Source organism: Haliotis asinina, chromosome 2 (assembly GCF_037392515.1).
Source record: "Haliotis asinina isolate JCU_RB_2024 chromosome 2, JCU_Hal_asi_v2, whole genome shotgun sequence".
Taxonomy (NCBI): domain Eukaryota; kingdom Metazoa; phylum Mollusca; class Gastropoda; order Lepetellida; family Haliotidae; genus Haliotis; species Haliotis asinina.
In genome coordinates this window covers 42,093,385-42,114,428 of record NC_090281.1, presented here as the reverse complement: position 1 = coordinate 42,114,428, position 21,044 = coordinate 42,093,385, and the positions used below count along the sequence as shown (strand labels likewise).

The window sequence follows — 21,044 nt, the reverse complement described above, 5'->3', positions numbered from 1 at the left end:
AGGTCACTCGCTTGCTCTCTTTACCATTTGTACTATTTAAGGTGTGCCTCGTCATGCTCCAGTGCACACAGAACTTCAGCCAGTTTATTGTATCAGTCGGAATTTTACAATGAATGAATGAATGAATTATAGTAAGAATTAAGAGCAAGAATTATGTGAATGAATGAAATAAATAAAGAAAAAGAATTATAGAAAGAAGTACATACGTGAATGAATGAAAGAATGAATGATACACCGCGCCCTTCCCTCCCAAGGCATGTTAAAGCACGATAAAGTTTCGCGAGAACACCTGTTAACATCAGCTGTCCTTTTGAAAAATCTACTTTGAGACATTTTTGTTTACATTAATAATTAATTCAGATATCTTATTGCATGTGGGGAATGGAATGGACATTAAAAAAATGTTAACTGACACTGTCACACTGCCCTAAAAAATAAAGTGTAAAACTGTCTCAAAGCGTTTTAAAACACCTTTCCAGTTTTGCACAAATAATAAGATCAACGAGAAAGAAAGAAGTTATGGAACTATAACCCTCAAGCATCAATGGCGAATCAGGACAGATCGGCAGCATGTCATATTTTTCACACACCGCCAATACACCCTAACATTTTGTTTTAGATTATGAAACTATCACTATTACTTGCAAACCAGTCTAAGTAAACTTATCCTCAGTACTTTTCGTTACACTCCACCACTGAGTCTGACAACACCTTATGGGAGACCAATCAGAACACAGCTTACCAAATCGCGAAAGTGCACATTTGCACATACCTTTTGAACTTTTTATCTCGAAAATGTTCGTACCCGAACGATTCCGAATGTTATTTAGCGTACGATCGCTTCCGTGTGATGCACACGGCGCACGTACAGCCATCACAACGGTGAGTAAACAGTCGCTGAAAATAGTGTTTTTGACAAGGATGTTGTCTTGCGGAAATTTTAGCTAATGGTAACCATGTCAACAGAATACTGTAGGTCAAATAACTGTGTTATATGCTGATTTTTGTTTGTGGAGAGATCTGTGTCGGTGACCTGAATATTTTGAAAGTCCCTCTGATCCCTAAATAGTATACGTATCCGTTGTCTGATTGACCAGATCTATTTGACCGTCTCGCATTTGATTGGACTGTGATTGGTTGCTCAAAGGTTACCTGAGGCGACCTTCTACTAGGTTTTGTTAGACTCAGTGGTGGAGTGTAACGAAATACACTGAGACGAAGTTTACTTAGACTGACTTGCAAACACATTTCACCTGATAGTATATCCCCCTCGTGAGAATTAAAGGTGTATGTGAAAGATGTTTCTGAAGAAATAACTAGAAACAAAAAACGGCGTATAGCATTTTAATGGCGGATCAGAACAGATCGGCGATATGTCATATTTTTCACACACCTCAAATACACCTAACATTCTTTCTTAGATTATGAAACTATCACAGACAGACAGGTTTATTTCGTAGATATGGCCATGAGGCCAATAGTACACAATGACATCTTGTGTTAAATTATTGCAGAGCGCCTGGACAAGATTTTATTTACAAAATTGCAAATTGCAAGACGGAGTATAATGTTATGGTTCTTAGTATTTAGAAGATGTATAAATTTATGTATATCCGGGTTCATGGAATAGATACTTGGTATATAGTGGGTTCTCTCTGCTGCATAAAGAGGACATTTCATCAGCACATGATACTCATCCTCTGGTGTATATTTGCAATAGTCACACATGGCTAAACTCAGGTCAGTGTCTTAAGATCTTCTATACCCATCTACTGTCAGATTAGTGGAGCCGCATCTAAATTTTGTTAAAACTCTGCGCAGATGTTGAGAAGAGAGTGCAGTCAAATACGGTTCTGGAGCAATGTCTAATTTGAAAGAAGAGTACATGTGCAGTGATTTGGAGTCCCTTAAATCCTGTGCCCATTCCTGGTAGTATATGTCTTTACAACGTTGTTTGAAAATATTTAGAAACAGTTCACATTTCCCAACGTTTTGGTATAGCCATACATAAGCAAAGCCATGTTGAAATAGTATTGACCGTACTGCCGAAGCCCAGTTGACATCCCCGTTATCGGCTAAACGTTTAAGCATATCGTATACGTTGGGTTGAATATTTCAGACATACTGTACTTCGTACATCTAAACTATCACTATTACTTGCAAACACATTTCACCTGATAGTATATTCCCCTCATATGAATTAAAGGTGTATGTGAAAGATGTTTTTGAAGAAATAACTAGAAACACTCAAGCAAAGGCGTGTAGCATTTCATTGGCGGATCAGAACAGATCGACGAAATGTCACATTTTTCACACACCTCAATTACACCCTAGCAATTTTTCAAGTCATAACACTGTCACTATTACTTGCAAATACCTTTCAACTAAAGGTACGTTTTCCTTCTAAAAATTAAACGAATGTGTGAAAGAAGTTTTTATCGGCACAATTTAGTCTGTCTTCGCGGCGAGAGAATAGAAGCCAGTGAGCTTGACTTGAAACCGACTTGAAACTTTACTACAAATCTACTTCTACATGTAGGATTTCAGTTGTTACAACACTCGGCGAACTTAATCAGCTGTTGAAGATAAACTCGGCTCAATGTTAAATACCTGTAGAGGGACTCCGATAATGTTCAAATGTCATATAACCACTTTTCACATGTATATTGGCAGTACGATAAGATGAAAAAGGTCCTTTCGAACAGTTACGCTCAATTAAATAACACGAATGTTACACTGATTTTGGAATTTTTTCCACGCGATATCCGCCTTGAGATTTCATTGTTAAGTAATCAGTGTTGTTGCGGCAACCTTGTGTTCCCGAAATTAGCTACCTGAAAGAAGTAAAGAATATGTTGGATATTACCAAACTCCGAACTGTGTGGTAAAACAGGTGATAATGCTATCTTCATCTGGGACCTGTTAAGATCTGGGTTAGAACTGATCTTCAGTAACCCATGTCGAAAGAGACGAGTAATGGGATTGGCGGTTAGGCTATAGCTTGACAAGTCATCGTATAAAAATTGAGTAGCTGTTGATCACTGGATTATCCTATCCTGAATTGATTATATACAGACCGCCACCATATTTCTGTAATATTGTTGAGAGCGACGTAAAACAAAACTCACTCATCCACTCATCAACATAGTTTGGCCAAAGTGACCAACAAGGAAATAACACACAAATTTTCAAATGTACGTCACCGTGCCCCAAATGTGTCCTGTCTCTGTCAACCAGACAGTGAGTGGGTTCAGACTTCAGCTTTCATGCATATATCTCACACATGCACATATGCTTTCTGTCACTGGAGTCGAAAAGGCATTGTAAAGAATCAGAAGTAAATGAAACTGAAGTCAAAGTGTCTGAAGCAATCCTACAATCCTCAGTAAGCAGCAACAATACAAGGGTTTTTTTCATAATAAAATGAAGACAGTGTCATCCATATAATATCCATCCTCAACAGTAACTTACTAACAGAAACTTACGAACTAGAATAGTAATACATTGCACATACGGTGACTGAGTGTCAGTCTGCGCATTTGGCATACGATGGCACAATCTTGGCATACGATGGCACAATCTTGGCATACGATGGCACAATCTTGGCATACGATGGCACAATCTTTATTTCTCCGAGTCTGACGTTAGGGTTTTGTTAGTGATAATGGTGTGTGTTGTGTGATGCGGTTATTATTCTGTGTCCAAAGTGTTATATCCACGGTGGATCACGGAACAATCTTCTAAATGTACTATAGTTACAGTTGTATTTTCTGAATGTTAGATGGCCTTTGAGTTACACCCTGGCGTCGTTGTCTGTTTATCTCTGTACCTTCTTTCTGCCTTGTAGCGGCTGTTGGTATCTCTTAACTATGCATGATTGATGTTAAAGAAGTACTGTCTGTCATATGTGTGGTATCGCAAGTCTCCACATATATATGGGGCGTTGGGGTAGTCTAGTGGTTAAAGCGTTCGCTCGTCACGCCTTAAACCCGGGTTCGATTCCCCACATGGGTACAATGGGTGAAGCCAATTTCAACTATTGCGATAACGATGGTCTATTGCGACCACGTATTGCAATAGTTTTGTTTCTCCTTGAATTGTCTCATATTAAGTTCTTTTCCAAATGAATGTATAGTTTATATGAAATAAAAATAAGCTGAGTTAGTTTCAGTCTCTTTAAGTAATTGACAAGAAACTTGAAACACAGATCAAGTAAAAAGTTCAAAGATAAACACAATAAGGCTGCCAGTCTCAAAGTGAATGAATGTGCGCATTTATTAACATATGTCAATTACTGAACAATCGATACTCACGCATACTATGGGTAGTACCTACCGTCGATTAATTGCTCTCGGAGACTCAACACATGCGATCCACTGCAGTTCGCTGCATCGTCACAACCCTAACTGTTGTAGCATCTTCTGCTAGTGATACATCACAACTGAGATCTGTTACTATGATAGAATCTCTAATTAGTGATAAATCACGCACGGTGATATGATGATGGTGTGCCTGTGCTATGGCGGTGTCTTGTAGGGAACCAGGTTTACTGACCTGTCCTGCCTGTGATATAGTACCTTTGCTTGTTATTTTACAATGAAGGCACAAATATCCCTGTGACATCAAGCAAACCAGTAATCTCCATATGGTTACCTTGGATACTGGTTAAGTTAGCGTCCCCTATCAGTAATGTGGTTTTGTGTGATGCTTTCCATCTGCGATAGAGTCAAGGAAGGTGATACACAAAGCAAGAAGTTGGCAAGTCCAGTCCGTCGGAAACTCCTCACAAAGAAGAGTTCGGTCTGACGATATAGCACATACCTTTCTCGTCGCTTCGTGTCCAAAATATGAGCATACTTAAACTCGGTTAGTAACTCGAGAGATTAATGCTTAATGTGCTGATTAACGTGACGAAGCAACATGTGCTCATTCAGTACAATTATGGTTATTGCATATAATTCTTACTATTATCCCTAACTCGAACATTTCCAGAACCGCGAAAGAATAGGCCTTTAGCAACCCATGTTTGCCATAAAAGGTGACTATGCTTGTCGTAAGAGGCGACTAACGGGATCGGGTGGTCAGGCTTGCTGACTTGACATATGTTATCGGTTCATAATTGCGCAGATCGACTCTCATGATGTTGATCACTGGATTGTCTGGTCCATACTCGATTATTTACAGACCACCGCCATATAGCTGGAATATTGCTGAGGGCGGTGTAAAACTAAACTCACTCACACTTTATTTCCATTGCCGTTTCACGCTCAGCCGCAGCGACTTGAACTGTGACGAGTGTAGTCGTCATGTGTCAGACACACCAGATCACGACTACCTGCATGATTCTGATGATGCAACTCATTTTGCTTTTACATGTCAGAAATACAATATTATCAGAAAAGACATGTGCTTTTGAATATACGAATGTGATCGAAAAACAATATTTCATCGCAATATTTCTGTAAAATCAGTCAGTCACTCACAATGTATTTTTCATCTCTTTACATTGAACATTATGGTTCTCACTATCCTGTATACAAACCATCTGTTATCAGCCTATTACTTGAAGATGTTTTTACATAGGTAGGTTTTTGTTGTTTGTCGATACGGATTTCTTCAGAAATAAAAATATGTTTAAACCACATACTTGAAATAACCTTGATTCTCGTTATCTGATCCTTGTACCCTGGTACCAAAACACTTGTCGGAATCCCCCGATATCGTCGCTCGAGTATGTGTGGTCGCATCGCAAACGTGAATGTTGGTTTATATAACATCGCTTCTAACGTATAAATTCACCAAACTGTTTAAATATATGCTTAGGAGAGTGAAACAAAATATTCATAAAGAGCGACAAAAAAGCGCCCACTGAACCATAGGCGGGACATACTATCGCCAGCTACCTCTGTCATCACAAACCAGCAACACAAGTAGGGACAACTGTTTTATATTCAGACACCACAACAGGAGGTTATTTACTGAGTTCACATGCAACGCATACGAGGAGATGTGCATCCCTTCAAGGGTAATGATTTCGTTTATTGAGTATCTGAAACAATATAAAACAATATTCGAACCTGTCGGGAGCTGATCGCTGACTGTCACAAGAGGTTGTCCTCTCTTATAGCACCGGCCACCCGTCAGCGAGGAAATCGGCGTGTCAATAGACCTAAATAGGGAAGGTAATGTACGTGTACACGTGCCATTGATCCTCTATCACCAAATACTTCAGGGTGTTGTTGACATGTTTGCGGTACAATGGATGAACATCTCAGATGAGTTATACACTAACCTCACCGACGTAAAATCCTTTGATCGCAATGCCATCCAGCTAAATGTGTGACCCTAACACCACGTGCTGGGGGGTCGCTTGGTTTATCGTTTACCCCTGCTGGTGATGCATGATAGGTCATGTGATCACTGGTAATACATTGTGTGTTGTGTCAAACCACAGCTTCCTATGCTACAGACTCACCTATTCCAACAACAAACTTGGGATTCAATGAAACTGCCTCATAAGTACATTCACTATCTAAATAACATGTTGGCATGTTTCTGACAACAGATAATCATGTTAATCACGTATTCATTTATGATGCAGAAGGAAACCCATACTGTTTACCTAAATATGCTGGTGCCAGACAGTGATTGATAGCATGGGAAGTAACACACATGGGGCAAATGACACATTTCCTATTCATTTGAAATCTGTCGAAGGGACTATTTACATTAACTAATCGGAAATGTCAGCTAACATCGACATATTAATAGACAATAAAAGTTGTTGTCATTTATTGAATATGTGCATGACAAGAAACTTCCCTAATCCTGCGAAAGATAATGGTGTTCTGTGGAAGGGTGTTGTCTCACACCATTGTTCTACTCGGTGATCGCGTTCTTGCTGCCCAACCACACCTACTCTGTTTCATCTCAAATTCCGTACTTGCCGCTCTGCCTTAAACTGCAAGACAACCAAAACCAGTTGTGCGTGTAAGCTGTCTATCTTCAATTCTGTTGTGAGGTCATCCAACAAATCACAGTCACCACCCCCTCCTCGTACAGTTACTTCCTACAGAACCCCCTCTCAGACCTGTTCGAATCAGGTACCCCAACCACTCCGGTCTTTGTACGGCTTACCTAACTCTTGTACTAGTACGGCATTCCAATCTCCAACTCACGCCTGTCTTCCTTCCCTTTTCTTTGTCTCGATATCCCAATATCTCCCCCTCCCCGTTCAAAGCTAACCCAACCTCCTCTTGTCTTCCCCGTCTTCTTAAGCTCACCTATCTCCCGTCTGTCGCCCCATTCAGCTCACCTACCTGCATACTATTCCCCCGACTCCTTAAGCTCATCAAGCTCCTGTCTATAACTTCCCCCCTCCCTTTCACACACATACCAACAGACCCGTGAAGGTTCCAGGATAGAATAGGCTTACAGCAACCCATGCTTGCCATAAAAGGCGACTCAGCTTGTCGTAAGAGGCGACTAACGGGATCGGGTGGTCAGACTCGCTGACTTGGTTGACACATGTCATCGGTTCCCAGTTGCGCAGATCGATGCTCATGTTGTTGATCACTGGATTGTCTGGTCCATACTCGATTATTTACAGACCACCGCCATATAGCTGGAATATTGCTGAGTGCGGCGTAAAACTAAACTCACTCACTCACATACCCACACAGACGCCTTTTTATCAGTTCGCCTAGCTCCTTCCTTTTCCTCAAGAAGTACAGGCTGAATGACAGGTCATTGTATCCCAGCTGTGTAGATAAATGCTCATGATGTTGTTCACTGGATTGTCTGGTCCAGATCAATTACAGATCAACTTCATATAGCCAGAACATCACAGAGTGTAGCGTTAAACAGTAAACAGAGTAGAGAGCGTCTTATAGAATTACTGGTGGTGGAGCAGTCCAGTGATCAAAACGTTTTCTCTTCACACCTAAGGCCCGATTCGATTGCCTACACGGGAACGTTGTATGTAGATCCTTTCTGGTGTCGTGTTAGTGCTGGATTACTAATAAATGCGTCGCAAAACATAACACTCGCTTCTAATAGATTATGTCTCCGAGGTCCGGGTTTCCAACTGTGTGTGTACCCGATAGCATTTATCTATGGCCTTAACGTCAGTCTCAGTGGTAGGCGCTCCAGACTTGAGTGCTGCGAGCTGTAACGTCACCTGTCCACGCTATCATTGATCTGTTGCTTATAACTTGTAATACGAAATTTTAATTGTCTGATTAACCCTTTAAATATCTATGACTCTTGGAAATCTGTCTTGTGAAATTTTGGCTCGCCTCCCAAGTGTATTCTGTACCTACATTTACGTGCTGCCCCGCTGCACCTGCTACCTCCTTACAACCAGACAGACGCCCCCCACCCCCACCATCCATCTCCCCTCCGTTCCTCCCTCCCCTCACTGCTATCCATCTTTAGGCATTATCTGTGATTTGGTAATTCAGTCGTGCCTCATTACCTTCCTGTCCCCCACCTTGCCCCTCCTCCCTCACTGTCTTTGATATCCGACACACGTAGCGTAAGACAGACACAAGACGCCCTGTCAATCCGGGAAAAATGTAGGGTTTACACCTTTCACACAAATACACTTTGATGTCATGCCACCATCTAGCATACATTATTCTCTCGCTGAGAGTTGCACCCTCTCATTGCGGGAATCTCACACGCAGGATCAGTGGGCCTCAGCTATATTGGTTCCTCTTGAGACACATATGATGCGCTTTCCTTGTAGAAAACCTGGTTTCTCTTGTATTATGTACACTAGAGATTAAACATGAATAAATGTCTGTGTAAGTAAAAGAAGTATTCCTCACATACGCGTGGTTGGTCTTACCGGAGATTAGCGGTCAGTTATGAACTACCGTATCACACAAGTAGTGTATACTTATGGGCATTCTCTCGTATTCTCCTTGGTTGTTTTATTCACATGAATAGACAACTCCGCTGCTCTCTCGGTGACGGCCACATCCGGGAAATAATTCCATAAAAGTTCTTTTAAATTTCCCTTTTAGATTTCTAAGCGTTCAGTTGTCAGAGACGGTACAATATGGCCTGCTGCCATTTTATAATGATGCTAAAGTATTGTCTGTTAGCGATTATCCTTGTCGCTATGTTAGTCCCTGTAACTCTTTTATCGCAAAATTGCCCATAACACTTTCATGCGAACGAAATTTTGCTTTCCAACATGTAACAGGTAGCTGAAGACTTGTGAATGACTCGAATGTGACAGCGCCTATTCCAAACGTTAGATAGTAACGAGCACGTGTCTTATAGTAGCATCCATACACGAAACTAAACAACCTCCGCGAAGAATAATGTCTCGCGCTATCTCCAAAAAAAAGTTTTGTAGTTTTCTGTCAAGTACTTAAGCGAAGAAGTCGCATACTCCGCGTGTAGAAATTTGTCTGTCGTTGTGTTTGTAGTCGTGTGTAAAGCCTGGCACCCCTGTTCTACCGACGGCCACACACGCGCTCCCTGAAAAGCTAAGAGCCTTGCTATACAAACAGGGCAGGGTGGTGGGTGTATGTAAACTGCCCCGGGCTAGGTGCCGCGGGCTCTCTGTGTCCAGCACAATAGCAACGTTAGTATCAGGCTGTTTATAACAGTTGGTAGAAGGTCACGTGGTGTCAGACAGTCCTCTGAAGGGTCATTGAGACTGGGACAGAGGGCACCCTGCAGTTGCACACAGAATAGGTTTAGCACGGGTAGTTAGGGAGGGATTTCGATCGTCGACATCAAAGAGAGCTGAAGATTAGATGCTTGTGCTTGACAACCCGTCTCTAGAATTCAATGTTTGACCATGAGAGCATGAAGTGCACGGAACGTCATCTATGAATCCCTATGTACCACAGATGCCAGTTAGTAGTTACCCGTATGCATCTCTCGGCACAGAATCTACACAGTTGATCAGGTACAGAAGGCGCTATGGGTAATAAAACACCGGTGTGTGTGCGCGTGCGCGTGCCCGTGCACGTGCGCGTCTATGTGTGTGTATATGCAGAGCTCATTATAATGAAGTAAGCTTTCGTCTTAAGAGTATATGCTTCATTTTGACTTTACATTTAATTAACGAAAACATTAAGTTTTCCCGCAGAAAACCATATTGATTGATCTCCGTCGATGTACTGAGAAATGAATAACCGACCCAGAGTGTGAAAGGTTAATCGTCCACAGTTCACATGAACAGCAAGTGAGGAGACTATAATTCTGTCCTGATCAATAATGTTACTGCGCACTAGGGCGACATGGCAACCCAGCTCTCAGACCGTTCCAGGTGTTTTCCGGAATGGTGTTGTAGAATGCTGTGCTGAGCGGCGTAAAACATCCCCTTTCTACATCCAGAGAGAAACCCATGTATGCTGGTTGTGTGAGTTGGATTAGATGATTGAGCACCACGTCTGCCCATCGGGGATGTATGTACAGGTCTATTGTATAGAGTTGGAATGTTACTGCGCACCAGTGGCGTTTACCAATACAATGTATTTATCAGTCTCTCTTTCCGAAAGGCAGCTCGTGCTTAACTCTCTGTTTGTTCCCCATCACATATGTTCTCACTTGTTCCATCAAACATTTTGTGAGGTTTCCACGAAAACCTGGTTTTGGCCATTTACAATATCATTAAGTCGTTAGATTTCATTTGGCTTGTAATTAGTGTCCCGTGTGCCAGATACATGGTTGTGTTTCTTTGTATATATATCGAAGGTTATAGCTGAAACTACAGTATCGTAAACAGACACACATGTCGTCTATAAGAGAGATGAGGTGATGTTTAGGGGGTACAATCAAGTTTAAGTGCCTTTTATGGATTGTCAGCACAAGCACATAAACAGTCATAAAGAATTCCAATAAATCTCACGGAAACAAACATCTACGGTAATTAGGTACTGTGCTTCGTTCGTGTGGTTTGTAAATATATACTTTTATGACTCTAATATCGAGCATGACACCTCAGTTCCCGGACGCTGTGACGCTGATTTAATACAGAGCGAAAAGAGGTTTGCCTCGCACCCATCACGTAAAGAATATAGCACTTACTGACGGAGTATAACACACACGTCAAGTGTGATGAAATATGTTTATAATGGCTATAAAAAGATGATAAAACGTCATTAATCTAATTTGCAACATTGGACTTACCAAGGGGTTTGCGATAGTGTGAAGCCGTCACAAGTTCACCAGACCCCGAAAATACGTTTGAAGCTGTAGATGAAAGGAGCACGGGTGCTGTCCCACAATACAACTGATGAAGAGGTGTTTTCTGTGTCAGGGCACATGCCCCATGTTTTGTCTCCTATCATTAAAGACTTTTTGCTGAAAATAGCTTGATACATGTTCATCACTGTAACATCCTCCTCTAAGATATCTTTTACCTAATCTCTGCTTTATGAGTATGGGAATTTGATGTATGAGCGCATTACTAGGTGGGAATATCAGCACCCATACCCTTGTAACCCTCGCCAGGCTGTGGTCGGCCTATTACTAGGAGGGAATATCGGCACCCCCATTCTTGTAGCCCCTCGCCAGTCTGAGGTAGTCTTATTAGTGGAAGGGAATATCGGCACCTCCCATTCTTTTAAATCCTCACCAGACCGTGGTGGGCTTATGAGTGGGAGGGAATATCGGCACCTCCTATTCTGTGTAAACCCTCGCCAGACCGTGGTGGGCTTATAAATGGGAAGGGATATCGGCACCTCCCATTCTTGTAAACCCTCACCAGACCGTGGTAGGCTTGTAAGTGGGAAGGAATATCGGCACCTCCCATTCTTGTAAACCCTCACCAGACCGTGGTGGGCTTATAAGTGGGAAGGAATATCGGCACCTCCCGCCACTGTAGCCCTCGCCAGGTTATGGTCGGCTTATAAGTGTGAGGGGGCAATATCGGTCCTTCCATTCTTGTAAACCCTTGCCAGGTTGTGGTCGGCTCATTACTAGGTGGAAATATCGGCACATACCACCCTTGTGCCTCCTTGTCTTGTCTGGGAACAGAAAAAGACGACGTTGCTGCCAACACAAGCAGACGTGACTCGCTTTTTATGGCATACGGGCTTAAAACAGTACCTGCGATATAGTGCTAGGTGCTTTGGTCGGATTGTAAGCGAATGATCAATCTGCGGACGATATGAACACATATACATGACAGGAGCATCATTGTTGGTGGCGCGGAAAAAACGACAGTTCAGATGTTATGCCTGGGAGGCCAAAGAAAACCTCACTTTCTGAAAGCTGACATCAAGACCAACCGCAAACCTGCATCTGCACGCGTCATCATTATGGTGAGAGAAGACACGTTTAGGAAGATATTCAGTTACTGAGGCTTAGGCTTCCATTGCTCATGGTCGGTCGTGCATGGCGCTATGCAAAGACCTGCAGTGTGAACAAGTCTCAGTTAAGCAGCCGAGTGTTCATTTCTGACACCACAATGAACGGAATTGTTGAGATGAGCTTTTAACTTTTAACAAACGAGATAATGAGATGTAAGGCAAGATCAATGTTCAGAATTCTTCCGGCCACCATCGTGACAAAACGTCTGGAAGCAAAGCTTGGAAACGCGCGTACAAACCTCACCACACTTTGTGTTGCACGCACCTGACCGGAACATGTAATTATGCTTGGTGAAGGTGATAGGTAGTTGGTATTTGGTACTAAATAGTGGGTTAGCAGACAGAATTTTATTACCAAAGCGTTGCCAGTCCGAGATATTGACCTGAGTAGGTTTCAGTCACTCACATATACGTCACTGCGCTGTTGCTATCTTAACAATGCGCACACTTGTTACAATGAATGTGAATTACAAACCATTCCAAAACAGGGAAGGCAACCCCTGTTTCCAGCGCGACAAACCAAAGCTGAAGCAGTGTGCAAAATTCAGAGACGAGAACAAGGACGAGATGAAAGAAGAGAACAACCCAAGTCCCTTTCCAAGGTTGACCGGTGAACCTCACAGCTGGACCCCATGCTCCTCTATGATCCCAGTTGCTCTAGTTTAATCGACCTCAGTACAGACGTCTCCTGTCTTAGATACAGCCATGGTAATTGATTTATGTTCTTAATACAATGTATTATTACTTAAAACAAGAGGAATCAAGCGTCGATATGTTCCTTTGTATGGCAACCATAACATTTAAACAGTACATCAACCGCATGAATGTAACTAGATATATGTGAATATCCACTATTCAGCTGTGATGAAAAGAAAACCAGTTCCCCTCAAGTCCAAATTTCTAGTGTCTTTCCGTTTATTCCCCTTGCCTACTTCATGCGGATATATACAACTCCTTAGCTATGGTCACTAAAATCATCTGTTACGATACTGTGTAGTCCCTCAGCAGGCAGTCATCATACAGTGGAAATAGCCATAATACCAAGGAGTCAATCATCAGGTAGTGTAGTCAGTCAACAAGTGGTATAGTCACACAGTGTAGTCAATCAACAAGTGGTATAGTCATACAGTGTAGTCAGTCAACAGGTGGTATAGTCATACAGTGTAGTCAGTCATTATACAATGGGGTCAGTCATCATACTGAGTAGCCAGTAATCAGGCAATGGAGTCATAACACTAAGTAGTCAGTCGTCAGGTAGTGTAGTACTCAACAGGTAGTATAGTCATACAGTGTAGTCAGTCATCATACAGTGGAGTCATTCAGTCATCATACAGTCCAGTCAGTCATCATTATGCAGAATGAGCCATCATACAATGTAGTCAGTCATCATACTATGGAGCTAGTAATCATACCGTGTAGTCTGTTAGGAGGCAGTGTAGTCATCATACATTGTAGTCATTCATCATACTAGAGGGATTCATCATACTGTTGAGGTCAGCCATTATACTATAAAGGGAGTCATCATACTGTTGAGGTCAGCCATTATACTATAAAGGGAGTCATCATACTGTGGGGTCAGTCATCACACTGTGTAGTCAGTCATCTCGTAGTGTAGTCATCAAACTTAGAAATCTGTCATCGGGCAGTGCAGTCATACAATGTAGTAAGTCATCATTTTGTGTGTCATACTTTGTTGTCTTACTGTAGTTTGAATACGTTTGGGCATACGTTTACTGATAAGACCAAATGTGACTGGATAGGGCATTCAGCCATCGACTTTAAGTTAGAAGGTGGAAAAATGCATTGTGATGTTCAGTACAAACATGTTTAATTCAACGGTTGTATCCGCATGACTACTTTTGCAGAGCTTCCGTAATAAATCTATCGCCGGCTACACAATACACGGAGAAATGCAGCCAATTTAGAAGAGCTGCTGCTACCCTTGCTCCTTTAGAAGTCTATACAAGATAGCGGCAATAAACATGCCCAAACGACGACAAAAATAAAAAAGTGTGTCTCAAAATACCTATCTGTTACAAGTCAGGCTATCAGTAGAAACCGCAGACAGCTCGTAATTAATTCTCATTCGTGTGTGTTTAGATAAACTTAGTTAAATTTACCTGACTGCCCCACAGGTAAGTCTGACGTCGATGGTGTTTTTTGTTTAGTGAATGAAATCTTTTGGAAGTAATTATCTTCATGCTTGTCATCGCTTGCTTCAGATAAACGCCGTGTGTCTGAACAGAGCGCGGTATCGCTGGATGTAGCCGACAGGTAACGCACCCCATATTACCCAGACTTAGTCATACCTCATGCTGTTATTGTGTCAGAGCGGTGTATACATGTATCGATCATTGTAGACGGAACATATTAAACATTACGCGTATGCCTTTCACTTGAAACACACTGCTATAGAGACTTTCGTTAATGGCATAACACTTGGAAGAATTTGGGTAGGCATTAACATCGCAGAATACACGTATATGGTAACGGGGGCAGAACGGTAAGTGTAGTTGTCTCCAAATCCTTCGTAAGGATGGAATCTTTACTTGCACAACAAGAACATGTATGAGTCGCTACACCTCATTCGCTAGGGCGAATCGCATAACTCTAGCAATTAAAGCACAGCACATCATACTCAGGATGATCCATGCAGTCCGTGAGCCTCTAGAAGGTTATTGGTCACATGAATTGTCCCACCTGGGACACATTTGGGTTAACAGAGGCAAGTTTGATCCAACTCGCTTGCCTAAAGTAAGACCACATATATCTCACGTGCTTCTTTGTGGGACAAGACCCATCCAAAAACCTCTACCAGCCCAACGTTGCTTAACATCAGCTGATTTGTGACCTGAGCTCTACAGCATACCACCTTTATTGTAATTAAGGACTTTTGAAATTACCTGAAAAAGAATAGCCGAATATGTCCCCCGCCACATCTCAAGCATATTGCAATATTTGACTGGATGGGTTATACTGAATCTTGTGGACGGTGTTATGGTGCCCTGAGGACGACAATGGCTGCTCATGCAGTCAGCCACTGCCTCTTGGTTCGAAGATTTACAGTTGTCCGATCAATGCCTTTAATGTTCACTTGTGATACTGCAGAAATATTTAATAGGGTAAGATCTATTGGCGAGAGGTCAATATCCTCCTCTGTCCATCTCTCAACTTGGAGTGTTGTTTAAAATAACTGGCAGCGTACGACCACTCACATGTGACGAGGAAATTCAGACCAGAAAAACCATGCCTGTAGTGAACTAAGGCTGGCATTACTTCAATACGTTCACATGCAACAGTTGCAATACCGGCATAGCGATGTTCGTGTGAAGGCCTGCACAGACCACCACATCTTCATAGGGCTTGTGTCTTCAATCTTCCACTAGGCCCATATCGCTCATATTGTCTTAAACATACCACACGTGTCTAGAGGCGGAACACAGACATTCGCAGACGAAAAAGGTATAATTTATTTATTTAATTTATAGGAAGCTGACTATCAAAGTGCATTAATGTTCCGCCTTTAAGGCTTTGGATCTGATCATAGGTAAACCCTATTCCCCTTGATAGTCGTACTTGCCACATCATCACCAACAGCCAGCCCGTCTACAATTGATAGTCGTACTTGCCACATCATCATCAACAGCCAGCCCGTCTACAATTGATAGTCGTACTTGCCACATCATCATCAACAGCCAGTCCGTCTACGGGTGATAGTCGTACTTGCCACATCATCACCAACAGCCAGCCCGTCTACAGTTGATAGTCGTACTTGCCACATCATCATCAACAGCCAGCCCGTCTACAGTTGATAGTCGTACTTGCCACATCATCATCAACAGCCAGCCCGTCTACAGTAAACTGTTGATAGTCGTACTTGCCACATCATCATCAACAGCCAGCCCGTCTACAGTTGATAGTCGTACTTGCCACATCATCACCAACAGCCAGCCCGTCTACAGTTGATAGTCGTACTTGCCACATCATCACCAACAGCCAGCCCGTCTACAGTTGATAGTCGTACTTGCCACATCATCATCAACAGCCAGCCCGTCTACAGTTGATAGTCGTACTTGCCACATCATCATCAACAGCCAGCCCGTCTACAGTAAACTGTTGATAGTCGTACTTGCCACATCATCACCAACAGCCAGCCCGTCTACAGTTGATAGTCGTACTTGCCACATCATCACCAACAGCCAGCCCGTCTACAGTTGATAGTCGTACTTGCCGCATCATCACCAACAGCCAGCCCGTCTACAGTTGATAGTCGTACTTGCCACATCATCACCAACAGCCAGTCCGTCTACAGTTGATAGTCGTACTTGCCACATCATCACCAACAGCCAGCCCGTCTACAGGTGATAGTCGTACTTGCCACATCACCAACAGCCAGCCCGTCTACAGTTCACAGTCTCGTGCCAGTTTATATTAATAGCACTGACGTGGCGCCAGCTCCATACAACACCATCAGTTTTGTCTCAGTATCAGGCCCACGTCGTATTTTTAGATAATACGAAAATTTACGAAACCTAGACGCTTTAACAGGCCCTCGAGGAGAAATGAAACTCGTGTATGGACCGATCATGGAACATTTAGTTTGCTGTCCACTCGTCATTCCAGGAATAAGTAGCAGAACTAATAGCTGTCCGAGTTTCTGTATGGAAGATGTAGAGCACCGTACAACACAGCGTGACACTTACCATACTGATGCTACACAATAAGAGTGTAGAATACAATGTGTTATCAATTGGTACTGCCGTACCCCTCTAGCCCAAGTCAATAACAAATACCAGAACCGTCTCTAATCAATCTTTCAGCACCTGTTGAACGTGCCGTAGGGCATTTAGATTTTATTCCTTTACATGTCAAGACGGTTGTTGTAAATTGGTATTGTAAATTTCATTTAGAAAGATCATTTTAAAAAAAGTGTCCAAGAATGAAATATAATGTATGTCTCCAGTATCCTGCAGGCTGATTATTTTTGTTCTTGTGATGTAAGTTCAGGGTAAACATGTAAGTACATTATGTGTACTGCCCTATGTTAGATGTGAGCCCTGTATATTCCGTGTTGTAGGGACTTATGCTCCAGGCAACCAGTTTGTCAGCCTGGAGAATGTTTCATGGGCAGACTTGCCAATATGTACTTTAAGCGAGGCGGTCAAGCCAGTTCACGTGGTTACACCAGTGTAACCAATGCCCTTGCTATACCAGTAATATCGATGAGTCATCTTTCCCCAGAAACAATACAGATCAGCAGCTTTTACATTTTAAACGTTGTGTATCTTCTTAAACACTATATCGATTCCGTGCTATTTGATACAGTCTTACAGGAGAAGACATTGTAGTATAGGCATACCAAGTGATCATCCGTATATGAGACCCTTGCATGCTGTACATTGTAGGGACTTTTAAATTGGACGAGCTGCAGCATAGCGATATGTCACAAGTTAAGACCATCACATCGATACCAGTCTAATTATGTCTGTGTCCAGTCCCCGTAGACATGGCATTTCAATCCGCACTGGTCAGCGCCCCACTCACTGGTCGCCAGCCAGCCGGACACCGGCAGTCTCCGAGTCCCTTCTCGGGGATGAAGAGATACAAGCCGCCCACAGAGCCTCGCCGTCACGATGCTTAGTCATCGTAGTAATTATAAGTTGTAAGGTGGAAGTTGTATGTATCGTTCTTTATCAGTTGATAGGATAACAGTGTTAATGTGTCCTTCTGGAAATACTACACAGTTATCAAGTAAACATTTTGCACACTGCGGATCATAACACTCACATTCACGCATTTAATGAATGCATAGTCTGTTTCAATAAATAAAAACTTGAGACATGACGACCAAATATAATAACAGCTTCCGACATAACATGTTTCAGTGCAAATATTTACCCGCAATAAGAGTTTTGTCCGTCTGCATCAGGTGCGCAGTGATGTGTGAAGGGGATAGCTTACATCGACATCCTCCCCCTACCTTTCCCCCATCACTATATCCCAAAGCCCAATTACATCAGATGACTTGATTTCCATTTAGTGTCCGCAGCGATGAACACTTCTGTTTTAACACTTGTGTCACTCTTTCAACATGAGCGTATCAGATACTTGTGACAGAGGTCCTACTCGTGTAGGTAGCTGGTAACGTGCTCCGCCGCTACCGCCGCTACCGATGGGTGCAGCCTTGTATTGTGCATATGAAATCAATGACGAACAGGGACTTCAGTAGATGATGTTAGGGCGGAGGGTGGCGCTTCAGACCCGATAGTCCCCCGGCCACAGCAGTGTTATAGCGGCGCTCTCTAAACCCATCTCTTACTGCTGGCTTGACGGGTCGTCACGTGACCCTTCTGTCACACTGAGAGAAATCAGTTTGTGTAAACGTGAATTTACCTCGTGTTCTCATGTCACTGAATGTGCGATGTCCTCACTGCCGCCGAATCCACCATGCCTCCCCTACTTCCCAGACATCCCATCAACTCCTCACACAGGATCGGAGTTTTACTCGTGTTTTTTATTCTCTTATCTCAGGCATTTGAACAGAAAATCAACCGGCACTTTGCACACACTGAAAGAAAAAAGGATAAAGTGGCAAAAGAAACAAAAAACAGAGAGGACAAACTCAAAACTTCCTATAGTGTTACTGGGGGTGGGCAGAACGTGCACGTGCCGTCGAGGTACCCCCGGGATGTGCAAGGGGGTTGGGGCGAAAGGCGATCAAAGTTCGGTAACGCTGTGTACTTTTCTGGGCGACAGGTGCTAAACCTTACCCCCTCTCAACACTCGTTTACAACTCGTATCCCTATGGAACAGTTTACTGTCGAACTTTGGGTGCGGCCCGAGGGGGGTCAGACAGACCCTGTCACATTTTTAGGTAAGTCATTTCTGATGAGATTTCTCATTGCTAATCATGATGGAAACGACATAACGTATGTAAAGCCGAGCATGTGGTTGTCGTTGCTTTGCTCAGTCACTTTTGAAAACGTGTGAAGTGGTGGTTAGTAAAATGTTAACGTAAAAGAAGGAAACTATGTTCACATTGAGTCTGACAAGAATATCTAATCTCAATTTCAAAAGCTTAATGTTCTGTGTGTTTTGCTCATTGTGTCTGTAACGCTGTCTAGTTTACCGCATGAATGCCGGCGTGACCACATCGCTCTACAATAGCAGAAATAGGATTGCGATTAAGGCTCTTTAAAAAGAATTGTGCTATGTGTGTGGCCTAACCCCTCTTGAAATCTATCATGATAACACAGCCAACCAATGAACAGACTATTTATTGTTCGCCATTTTACATATAAAGCTAAATATTCCGGTTTCGCTTTTGTAATTATATGGTCTTTTCTAAAGCATAACCATTTGATCAAAAGTGAGTTGGTGAGTGAGTGGAGCTTAACGCCGCTTACAGAAGTATTGGGCTGCATTACAACGTGTCGTCTGAACATGGAGTACAGGCTCTACAAGATGCAGGATTGAGACATTTGTCAGTTTGTTGAAGTCTCCGAGCTGAGGCATCGTTCTGACAAACTGAGATACATAACCTGGGCGCGAAATTGCACTTTATAGTGAAACAAGCTACTAAGTGCAAGCTGCTTATAATCCTTACGCCAAAACACAGTTCCCACTTAGCATGTTCTCAAGAATGAGATTAAATAATCAGATGGTGTTCCGTAGGTGCCACAAAGTGATGGTGAAGGAAGATGATTTCTCTATGGGGAACCTCACGACTATACATATAAAGCTGTTACTGTGCTTTATGGGGTACCATTTATACACAAATGTGTATAATACCCTTTCCTAGCAGTTTAACATGCCATTGATATGAGCGTAGACGCGTAGGGAGAAAGCAAAAGCACGGAATTTGTGAATCATGATATATTTCCCCACTGTAAAAGACTGTTAGTGCCTTCAGATAATAGAATGGTAAATGTAAAATCCCATGTTCGTCTAAAAGTCCGTACAACAAACATAAAGTTATTCTTTATACATCATCTTGCAGCTGATAAGAGATCTGCAGACATGCCATTTGATTGAAACTTCAAGGTTGGACTTAAAATCGATTTTGTGAGAAAGATTTAAGAATAGCATGGCGGAGTTGCCGGTTGCTTGCATATTTTGTTTAAGTCGGTTGTTGATCGTTTCACTGAAAGTTGGAACACCCGACTTCAACTGAAGAGTCGTATTTTCTGTTAAATAACTGTATATCGGATATTGATTTTTATCTAAAAACTAAACTAATGTACTTTTGGCAAAAAGAACTGTTCGGCGAACGATACATCGTATGGGAGTCTGCATCATGAAATGAACCCACCAACAGGTGTCCGTATTATGACAAACACTTTAAGAGGTGTCTCCCAAAAGGAAACAGTTTCCTAGAGGTGTCCGAATTATAACATCCGGATTAGAATTGGTCTTCAGCTTGTTAGTCTTCCCATGCTTTTTGTGAAAGGTCACCGACGGAATCGAGTCGTTAGACATACTCCCTTGGATGTTGAGTGTCATCGTATCCCAACAGATCGATGCTCGTGATGTCAGTCACTGAATTGTCTGGTCCACGCTCGGTTATTTACAGACCGCGATCGTTAACAAACAAGCGCACGAAGAAATGACGTGAACAGTTAATGGCGATTTACACATACGACAGCGGGTAATCTTGTTTTATGTTTCTTTGCATTCACTGAAGTCTTTGATTGCATGTCTGTCAGG

The 21,044-nt window shown here is 42.5% G+C and overlaps 2 protein-coding genes across 2 annotated transcripts in view; one reads left to right on the top strand and one right to left on the bottom strand.

Moving 5' to 3' along the window:
* LOC137273720 (cubilin-like) overlaps positions 1–21,044 on the bottom strand; it is a 493,514-nt gene that overhangs the window by 122,688 nt on the left and 349,782 nt on the right. The window lies entirely within an intron of this gene.
* The window catches only part of LOC137272534 (pappalysin-1-like), a 37,519-nt gene continuing 35,227 nt past the window's right edge, over positions 18,753–21,044 (top strand). The window contains exon 1 of the mRNA XM_067804921.1: positions 18,753–19,212. Coding sequence (XP_067661022.1) covers positions 18,753–19,212 — 460 coding nt within the window. The remainder of the gene's footprint in view (positions 19,213–21,044) is intronic.